At 40.3% G+C, this 10,927-nt stretch overlaps 1 protein-coding gene across 1 annotated transcript; it reads right to left on the bottom strand.

Moving 5' to 3' along the window:
* Positions 1-393: 393 nt before the first annotated feature.
* Positions 394-10,897, bottom strand: PEX3 (peroxisomal biogenesis factor 3). The gene is made up of 12 exons (XM_081855368.1): positions 10,764-10,897; positions 8,930-9,061; positions 7,649-7,730; positions 7,060-7,103; positions 5,862-5,986; positions 5,025-5,091; positions 4,872-4,926; positions 4,596-4,764; positions 4,273-4,343; positions 3,609-3,731; positions 2,102-2,198; positions 394-1,464 (listed from the first exon to the last, which is right to left on the bottom strand). Exons 1-12 carry the CDS (start codon positions 10,834-10,836, stop codon positions 1,381-1,383), a joined length of 1,122 nt encoding a protein of 373 aa, XP_081711494.1. The 5' UTR covers positions 10,837-10,897; the 3' UTR covers positions 394-1,380.
* Positions 10,898-10,927: the final 30 nt, after the last annotated feature.

The following is a 10,927-nucleotide window of genomic DNA, read 5'->3' as shown; positions in this document are numbered from 1 at the left end:
TCCTTTGCCTCAAAAGGAGCTTGGTGGGAACTGTTTCCTGCTACAACACCAGAGAAGGAAAAGGACAAGAAATACAGCCTAAATAATCCTGGTTCTACTTGAATGCAATGTGATTACTGTATTTGACTGCATTTTTTAAGAAACTTTTGTAAGTTGCTAGGGGGCCTTCTTACATATATAAAGTAGACTCTAATAGAATAAATTTGCTACAGAAGAAGTAGGTATAGCTACAGCAAGACTACTAATGCTTCTTTTTTGCTCAAGTTACAAATGATTTTTTTTATATACAAAAAATAAAGCATTGCCTCCATTCCCGCCCCCCTACAGTTCAAAATTGCACTAATACATCACTGAATGGCATGCTTAGGATGTTGCGAGTTACCACACACAATCTTTGTTAAAATAATTTATTGTCAGATATTTAACAGATATTCCAATTAAAAATATTTACAAATGAATGTATACAGCAGGAGCCATTTACAAACAGCATAAACATATTTTCTAGGAACCATCTACTCTGAATCTGAAACAGTAGAGTAAGCACTCAGCATTGCGTTGTTCAGAAGATAACCATGTTCTAATTATATGCATTTGGAACCAGCAGCCTAAAGCACAGAAGGCCACATACCCTACTCCTGTTCTCACATTCTTATAGACTCACTCAGGCTAGCAGGTAAGAAGTTGAAGAGACAGCTGGGAGTAAAGGAAGCTTGATTGCATCTCCCCTTTTCATAGTGGTAGACGGTATGATCAGCTTTTGAGTGAAACCTCTCATGGCTTACAACTGCCATAGGGGCAGGGCACACAGGACATGTTCTACCCTGCTTCACAGCTGATTGGTGCTGAGACGAGCTACTCCTGATCTTCCCCTGCCACCAAGAGAAGAGGTGCTGAGTACAGTGGGGGTGGTTCTCTCCACCGCCCCCATTCTTAATGTGTTACCTGCTGCAACCAATTTGTGAACTCATTTCAAAGGTCAACCACTGTCTCTGGGTTAAGGGGAGACTGGGGAAAGATAACCACCTCCCCACTGGGTCAAGAGCCTGACATTGCCTGCACACTTTTGAAGTCAGATGTACTTCTTACGGGGGCGGGAAAGGAGTTACTGTAGGCAATTTCTTTTTTTGCACTGTATTTTGTAAACATGTGATTTGTAACTGAGACTGCTTCAACACAAAGGCTTGCAGTGTAATGATACTTCCCCCTTAAATTTACTTAAGTCTGGTGAGCTCTATCAGTATAAAACCTAGGTGTTGGATTTTCTCAAAAGACATTCTTTTTGCAGGGATTAATATTGTACCATTCTGAAGAGATTTGTCATCAAATGAAGTATTCACAGGACTGGGCACTATGGATCATATGTACACCCCACTGTGCAGTTCATTTCTCTAGTTGCTGAGGGGTACTGAAAGCTTCATACACATTAGCAGCAAAATCTTTCACTTGTTCCATCATTAGAAGGTCCTAGAAAGAGAATGTCCATGTAGCAAATACAGCACTCTTTGTTAACACAAGCAGATGTGTAATATCAACAAGTAACCCCCTGCTAACACTTCAAGCCTGGTTAACAGAATTGCTTGGCACGTTACTTCATGCACTGTTAGAGGCTGAGAAGTTCAAAACTGTTAAGATGGAAATGTTCTATCTTACATATGGGGATCATCTACCAGGGACACTAAAACGGCTTTTGCCTCAGCCATAACCAACGGGGAAGCCTAACCAAAAAGGGGGATGGATTCTATTTCTTCCACTCAGAATAAAATGTGTCATCCTGGCAGTCTCACTTCCTGTGTTTATGCAGTGTAAAATGTGCATACCTGAACTCTACACATTTCTTCATATTTTGATTAATAAGATGTGAGACATTACTGTTGCTACAGAACTTAGTGCACTTTTAAAGGCTTAAAAATATACTAATGGCAACAATACAAAGCAGGCTGACAGGTCTACATTTTCATATTTTAGGTGTGAAATTATTTTAATTGGAATTCTCCCCATTTGTACTGTTTAATTTTGTTTATAACACCCTGAAAACTAAGTGCAGAAAAGCTATTAAATAACAGACTAAGCCAAAGAAAGAAAGGAAGAAAGGTCTTCTTACCTGAACAAAATGGCTAGGTGTTTCACTGCAGACTGAATGAATCTGCCCATTTATTATTGGAATTATCTTGGCTAAAGGAAGACTGACACTGGAAAGACTGGAGGTGGAGGTGGGGAAAGATGTGATTACACAACATAAATGTCTGTCTTGTTAGCTGCTTTTGTAATACACAGATTCAGAAGAAGAATAGTAAACACATAATATCTGCCCGGGGAAAAGCTCAGCCAGGTTGGGGACTGACTGAACCCCAGAAGATCAAAAGGGCCCTTCATCAGCCCATCCCATGCTACCACTCACGGCCTGTCAGTTTGGAGCAGGCAGCACACAACACCTACCCAGTTCCACAGGCGCTCCAGCCTACACACACTCATTCAGCCACCCTCCCTGTCTGGCTCCTGGTCCAGATTAGACATTGTGGGTGGGTGGCATAGATTCATAAAATCTTGAGAGTTGGAAGGGACCCTGAGGATCATCTAGTCCAACTCCCTGCAATGCAGGAATATGCAGCTGAGGTCCAGTGCCGAGGGCCTTCTGGCGGTTCCCTCATTGCGAGAAGCAAAGCTACAGGGAACCAGGCAGAGGGCCTTCTCGGTAGTGGCGCCCGCCCTGTGGAACACCCTCCCATCAGATGTCAAAGCGATAAATAACTACCTGACATTCAGAAGACATTCAGGGAAGTTTTTAATATGTGATATTTTAGTGTATTTTTGGTTTCTATGGAAGCCGCCCAGGGTGGACTACAAATAATAAATAATAAATTATTATTATTATTATTATTATTATTATTATTATTATTATTATCCCATACGGGAATCAAACCTGCTACCTTGGCGTTATCAGCACCATGCTCTAACCAACTGAGCTATATAGTAGCTGCATTTCTGAATGGGAGTCTCTTGGCTCCTATGTGTGGTGGTCATCTGGCTGGCCAACGCACGTTGGTTTATTTGATGGCCGGCATGAAGATTCAGGGTGTGGGGGAGCAGAGTTTGTCTCCCACTTCCATTCAAAAGTGCCAACACTGCACCTGATTACAAGGAAGCATTCTGCCTTCTTTTACTTCTCTTTTCAAAATGGCTCTCTTTATGTTTGCTAAAAAAGTGTCTCCCATAAGAAAGTTTGTGCAGTGTGTTTTTCAGGAAGTGGAGAGGAACTTTAAATAAAAAGAATTTGAAAAGAAAATTAACTTAATGGAGTCTGAGTGAGTATTCAATCTTGCTAGACAGCAGATCTGTCTTATTTTAAGGCTAATTACTCATAATTAAACAAAGGGTTAACACATTTTGCTGGAAGAAGAGCACAGTCCAAACTATGTTGAGACATTGTTTTTGTTAAAAATTCAGCCTAAAACTGATCCATTTGGCAGGATTGCTGTGTGATCTTGGTGAAACCTCAACTATTTTTTGGAGAAACTGATAATAGTGAAATAGTAAGTAAAACTCTGACTATACTTAGATTCTTCTACATTGAAAAGCATTCATATTAAAACATGTTTAAAGATGTTTACCTGTTCATGGAACTACTATGGCATAAGTCCTGTTCGGTGGGTCTGAAGAATTCTGCCATGTTGTCCAGTAATCGACTGAACCCTCTATTTAAGCATGAACTCAAAACTCTATTGAAATCTGGACTGGAATAAATCAATCAAATAATAATAGATATATAAATCCCTCTCTACATGCCAACGTATTTAAAATGTAATTTAAATAAAACTGATACTTTGCTGATGGGGATACGAGGCTAGATCAAACATAACACTAAACTAGAAAAGGGGCATTTCAGGCCCCTCCAGGCCTCTCTGGCTGGGCCTGAAAGAATATACTGGAGGCCTATTTGTTCTTCTTCTGCTCTTCTTGCTCCAATTCACTCCCCACCCTCATCTCTATGAAGCAAAGTTTGCGTCTTTGCCAGTAATTAAAATGAGCTTCAACCCCAAGTTTAGAGACAAGCTATATTTTCTCAGTTTGGATAAAACAGCAAACTGTGGTTTGCTCAAACAGGGACAAGGGAAGTGGAGAATCAAAGAATTTGAGAAAGTTTTTTTTTTTTTTAAAAAAAAGATACTTTGTTATGCAAAATCACCTTCAATTTCTCCACTCAGATAAAAAATGAGTTTCCTATTTCCTAAGTTTACTTAGCCTAAGTTACCAAAAATAACATTTGCTGCATACCTGTCCAACATGTCCCTTGTCTCATTAAGTAATTTAATAGTAGCCACATCTCCTTCTGTAAGTCCACTGGCCTAGAAAGACAAACAACAGAGCATAAAAGCAACTTGGATAGTGCTCCAAGTGAATGTACAGGATTACTTTATTTATGTTGAACCTTTTTTGTTTGGAAAGGTCTGGTTCTGGTTCAGACGGAAGCAAACTAAAAGATTTGAGTTTCAAGTTTAAATTCTGCTACTTTTTTAAAAACCCAGAGCCAATCTCTGCCCCGCCCCCAACAACTTCAGGTTTGGTTTGGTTCCCTGCTCACAATACTATGAAAATACCTGGGTAGCTAATGGATTCTCTTCATCTGGCATCATGTAATGACACAGCAGAGACTGGGATCCAGTGTCTTCAGATGATGACCCATCTCCAGGTTGTTCTATCACCTTTCTAATTTCTTGTAGCTTCTGGTCCAAATCCAAGAGAGAAAGAGCATGTTTGAGAGAAACACTGCAGGGGGAAGGAGTTAAACATTATTTATCACATCAGTTGAATGCATCCCAATGAATTACTTTAAAAATACACATGAAAACTTTTTTAAAAGCCAATTTTTTTACCTCCCAAATGCATCCTGCACAGCTTTTTTAACCACAGTAATTAATTCAGTCAAACCTAAGGCAGAAGAAAAACGTTACTGAAGACTAGCTACTCATTTGTTCAAACTCTGCAAATATTGGCACTACGTAGGAAGAGGTTTGCAGGTATCATACCATCTCCTAGAAGGTGCTGAATACTTGATAAATATTGCTGTTGGACTTCAGGGGGAGCTAGAGGTGTCTATAAGGAGAAAAACATTCTGTAATGTTTCTGTTACTTTATGGAACAGTGTGTTTATCCTCCATGTTTCTGTACAACCAGTCAGGATGCAGAATTTCCCTCCCCGTGCCTTCTCTGTGCTCTCCTGCTGCTGGCATCACTCTCAAGATACCCTGGATCTTAACAGCCTCAGCCATCTTTAAACACAGAACAACAGAGGACAGAACAATTCAAATCTCTCTTTTTTAAAAAGCCTTATAGATCCTCTCTCATTATAAATAAGAGCTAACATTGGGAACAACCACACAAGCATGGAACACCAAATTTATTTCCTTTTTGCTGTGCTGTCAACTTATTCAACACCAACAAAACGGATGAACCCCCCCCCCCAATATGAGGGCCAGAGAGTTTACAAAAGAAGGAATTCAAGAAGCATCATCTCTGCTCTTTAGCATCATTCACTTTGTAAGTCAGTCCAATCTTCTAATACTCATAAATTGAGAATATCCAGTCGTGCCTCATCTGCTAGCAGAATGGCCTTGCACATGTGCAACAGAATCTCTCATTCTTCTCCTCCCTCTGCATTTGGGAGGGTGCAGGGAGAGGAGAGGAAGGAGCAGTCCTGTCATGCAAGCAGAAAGTTCACTTGTGATGTTGGATTTCATCCTCAGCATATAATGAACGTCAATTGGATTTCTGTAAGTATAATACTATGTACTGGATTCTACATATTATAGCCACCCTTACTGAATTTTTCAATCACTGATATACTGCTCAAAGAATGTACTTACTGTGCCGTTTTTGCAAACTGCTGCATTATCCAGGTAGATGTATCCACCAATAATATTTAACTGTACTCGTAGAAGAACTACAAGCATACATGTGCTATATACAGCTACAATGCTTCTTGTAAAACCTTTAAACAGAAAAAGGAATGATGCTAAATGAAAAAGAGTGGACAGCTAATAATCAGCATGTCATCTAAAGTAATGCAGAGTAATAAATATTGTATATATGGGATAGAGTAACTGTTTACCGTTCTGGTTTTATGTGCAGAAAACATAACTTTCTAGAGCTTATTTAGAGGGGCTATCTGTATTTCATGTCTTCTTCAAAAAGGTGTTTCTTTTGGGTAATCAAGAGCTTAAGATGCAATGAGCTCAAACAAGGACAAATTTTACAAGCCTATTACTTAGGCTTGCAAGAACAAGGCAAAGCAATCCAAACAAGGGGCTGGGAAAGTGTGGAACTACATCAGCTCCAGGCTGGTGTAGCTAAATATCTCAAGGGGGGGGGGTTGGGTCCCACTGATCCCAATCTGCTAGTACCCCACTTTAGAGCTTTCTGCTGGCTACCACAGGTGAGAGATTAGTGCAGCATTTCCCAACCAGTGGCTCACAAAACCTGTATAAGTGGGTCATGGGTTTTGTAAGCAAACCCTAAATAAGTATTGCTTGCAATCCTTTATCTTACAACTTTTTGTTTTGTTGGCATGTTATAATGCTGCATTAACACTTGTGTTAGAAAGATTCAATTTCCACATTTTAACACTTGGGAAGGTCAAAAATTAATGTGACAATAAATTGATGGGCCACTATGAGGTTGGGAACTACTTGCTCAGTGCATGGCTAGGCAAAGCTGAGGCCTCTGCCAAAGCAGAGCCTTTCCCTGCTGCCTACCTCTGGCAATGAAGGCCACTAGAGAGGCAAGTACATACCATCCTGACAAACCATCTGCAGCCATTGGGGTGGGGACAGGAATGCTCTGTAAGGCTACAATCCTATGTATAATAAGCTGGTAGTAAACTTCATTGAACAGAATGGCACTTGCTTCTGAAGAAGTACGTATCTGATAGTTCTGCTTACAGATTGCAATGTGCACTGGAGCTGGACCAGAATTGCATTTTGAAGAAAAACCAGAAGCTCTGCTATGTGCATACATAAAAAGAGGCTCACTGGATCACGAGCATAATTATTCATTTCAACTTACTTATAATCTTCAAATCTTCCCATATTTCTAATTTGTTGGCTGGTCTAAGAAAACACAAAATTGGAAACATTGAAAATGAATGGTCTTGGTAGAAAGAAAGCTCAATTTCTGTTTCAATTTCAATTTTCACTTTAATATAGGCATGAACAAGCACTGAAACTGCTTGGGAGGAAATGCTTGGAGGAAAATCAAGATATAATTAACCAAGCCTGGGGATTTGAGGCTCTGAAGAAATTTACAAATGTAGCCCTAACAGGCCTTTGTAAATAATATTTCAACAAGCATTTTTCAAACTAACTGAAACACACAGGAATTTGCTTTATGCTTCCTCTACGTGTTTCATAGAACATGCATTATAAATACTTTTTATTATCATTTCCCCACCAATGCATATTAGATACAAAATGTGCTACATGGTTTTAATTCTTATATTTCTCTATCAGGATAAAATAACTTTAAAGGTTTTCACAGTCCACAGATTCAGGGTGCAGGGAATAATTTTCCTACATGATAGTTACATATGCACATTCCACTTATAGCCCAAATATAAAGAATAGACATTCAAACCAAATCAACAGATCACACTTACCTATTCTTCAGCAGTGAGGTGAGGCTCTCAGAATTCAGTTGATACATCAAAGCATCCCTTAATGTTGGAAGCATTGACAGGACTATTAACAAAAAGCATATGATTAGGAACGTAACCAGCGTACATAGAATCTCATAAACAAATCATTTATTCAGTAATTGCTTTGATCACATGTGTATGTGTTTTTTGATACTTCCTCCTCCCTCTAGCACACCTGTGAGGAACATTTAGTCCATTTAAACATTTAGTCAGTGGTTTACAACTCCCACATCCCTGGTCATTGGCATGTTTGCTGAGGCTTATGCAAACTGTAGTTTAGCAACATCTGAAGAGTTAAAGGTTTTCCACACTTGCTATAGCAGCTCATGGGAAACTGCTTTAGAGGGCTGGGACTCCTTCCTGAACAGCAGAGGAAGTGGTGAACTAACAGGGAGAATAGACTAAAATGGCCTCCCCTTCTCTCTCCAGCCAAGCATCTGCTGGATCTCAGAACGTTCCATCAACAGGGGAAGCTGTTCCGTTCATAGAACTGCAAGTTTGAATCCAACTCTTGGTCTTTGGGAAATAAATATAAGGATCATTTGTTTTTGTTTTCTTAAAAAAGCACAAACTGGAAGTATGCACAATGACACCTTTAATATTATTGTTTCCAGCTTTAGTTGCCCCTGTTCAAAAAGGAGGAATTCAAAGCCAAAGTGCAAAGAGCACTTTTGCAATCAGAGAACTAATTTTATGAATAGAGACTAAATGATCTGAGTCTTTTAGAGTAAAGGAAGCTCAGTATGGATATGATTGCTTTTAAAAATAGTTTAACAAAGATGCACAGGATAAGAACAGCCCATAAAATGTGCAGAAAAATAAAACAAGATTAGCTATAAAAGCCCAACTAACCTTAGGCTACAGATGGTCCTTCATGAGTTTTAAATGTAGTTTGCCATGCAACTTAAGGGGCTGCTGTTAACAAAACACAAGTCCCTCTGGAAATGCGAAGCTAGATATGCAATTTTTTTGATCCTAGCTACTATATGATTTTGTTTATATTACCTCAGTCAAAAAGACCACTTCAGTTTAGGCAACACACCAAGCCATAGTTAAGGAAGTTTAACTATGATCTGGCATGACAAATCATGGTTCAGTGATCAGTTGTCAAACTGGCATCAGAAACTATGATAATTAATATGTGCTGAGAAAACAGGAACCAACAGTAGGCAAGTGATGTGCACTTTAGTTAGCAAAAGCCATGTATAACCTGAATTGATTCCAAGACTGCTGTTGCTTTACCTGTCATGTTGCAAGTCCTCTGGTTACTTTCAAAATGATATTGTCTTCGTGCTTGTGCAATGTATTCTGCAGCTTCTCTTTCTTGGATTTCTTTCATTTTTTTCTGTCCATATTTTCCAAGTATGTAAACTCCTATTAAAGGTATTTTAGAAGAGGCATAATTTAGGGCTTACAAAATACCAAACAATTTCTTCTGCTTTAGAATATATTTTTCTCTTGATTTCAGCAGAAATTGTAAAAATGTCACCCAGAACAAGTTCTCACAATTAGATTAAATGATCATAAGTAAGGCTGGATCCCATCACAGTACAGTACAGGATTACCCAAACAGCATATGTGCTAAATAAAACTGTTCCTAATTTCCAGACTGTCTTCCCTTTCTCAGGCAAAAATGACCTACAATGGATTGTGATAGAAAATTATTGGTAATAGTTTCACACAATCAGATAAAATAATTGACTATACAGATTATTTAAGTACTTTTAGCAAACTGATAATGGAAATAGAGTCCCCTGGCTAAGTAGTGATGAATACTGAGATGAGAAAAGCCTAATTCATGGCAAATGGATATATAGCAGTTTCAAATGTAAGTTATGAAGCAATGGCTGCTACTGCCACATACTCCCCTATTTTGAAATATAAACTTCTAATGACTTACAGTACAAGATATCAGCACATGATATGTATATATCCAGAAAAGCACAATAAAGGGATAAGTGTTTTCCCACCAGTACAGAGCAAAAAACAAATCAGGGGTGGGGGTGGGGAGCAAGTATCTGCAAGAGCTGGTTATAACAGGATGATTGTGCAAAAAGAAAGACTTTGATCTGAAAAGAAGGAATGAGTCCATGCATGCACTTGTTAGGAAAGATTAAGACAAGTTATAATCTGAAACGAGTGAATAAGGAACAGGCCTGAACTCGAGCACCTTCAGCAATTTTGAGCTTAAAAAAAGTTTTTCTTGCGGGGTGGGGGACTACTTTTCAAGGCAGGAAAAAGGAGGGCTGACACACCAGATTCTGGCTAAAAGACACAAGAAATCAGCTGAAATAAATGCACAAGGAGGGAGAAACAGCAGGAGACGCAGCCTGGGGGAGAAGGTGTGTGGCCACCATAGAGCAGGAGCAAGTGGCCCTCTCTTGACTTCAGCCCCTGCCTTACAATGCACAGGAATGCTAGAGCTGGCCCGCCTAGCAGGTCTGTTGGTGTTGTAACTGGCACGACCTCACCTGAACTCAAAAAGATAAGGAACTGCACACCGACATCCAGTGCTATAATTGCTTGGGCAGGTAGCCACGCTTACCTGGGAGTAAGCCCCACTAAAAACAGTAGGGCTTACTGCTGGGAGATTTGGGGGGGGGGAGGAATCTCAGGGAACAAGGCAGCAGGTGTGTGTGTGCATGGGGGGAGGCGGAGCGTATGGGGGAGAGAACAGGGCTGGATTTAGGTTTGATGAGGCCCTCAGCTACTGAAGGTAAAGGGGCCCTTTATATTCCCAGCCGTCCTTTGTCAACAACAAATTGCCGCTGTTTTTTGTGCTGAATATATGCTATATGGTTATTTCTAGACCTAATAGGTATCTAAAGCCATTCGCCTCTGTTGCTGTATATAGGTTTTATCTTATATTTTGGAAATTTACACCCATGGTTTTTTTTCCCTTTAATTTTTTGTGGGGCCCTAAGCTATAGCTTGTTTAGCTTCTACGAAAATGCGGCACTGGGTGAGAAGCAAAGCCAGCCAAAGGCCCCCTTCCTCGGGAAGGGCTAAGGAGGGCTATGCGGAGACCGAGGAGGACACGCAAGCAGAAAGGGGGGGGGGGTTTCTTCTCACTTACCGCCCACGAAGGCGCCCAGGAAGAAGCATTTCTTTTTGTGGCGCTTGAGGAAGCCCCACACGGCCAGCAGCATCCCGGCGTCCGCGGAAAGCAAGGGCTCGGCGCTGCCTCTTCGCCGTAGCGCAGCCGCTGCAAAGCCTCCAGCCCCGCCCCGGACGTCGGCC

This window comes from Podarcis erhardii (genome assembly GCF_964252035.2).
Source record: "Podarcis erhardii genome assembly, chromosome: 3".
NCBI lineage: Eukaryota > Metazoa > Chordata > Lepidosauria > Squamata > Lacertidae > Podarcis > Podarcis erhardii.
Note: the sequence above shows the minus strand (reverse complement) of the source record. Positions and strands in the feature narration are given on the sequence as shown.

What these genes read in the sequence shown, in the direction of transcription:
- PEX3 (XM_081855368.1), bottom strand. Translation starts at nt 10,836, where the DNA reads ATGCTGCTGGCCGTGTGGGGCTTCCTCAAGCGCCACAAAAAGAAATGC. An exon ending in GGAAGATTTGAAGATTATAA is followed by an intron (nt 5,987 to 7,059) that starts GTAAGTTGAAAT and finishes TTCTGTTTAAAG; the next exon opens with GTTTTACAAGAAGCATTGTA. An exon ending in AGAATCCATTAGCTACCCAG is followed by an intron (nt 4,344 to 4,595) that starts GTATTTTCATAG and finishes TTGTCTTTCTAG; the next exon opens with GCCAGTGGACTTACAGAAGG.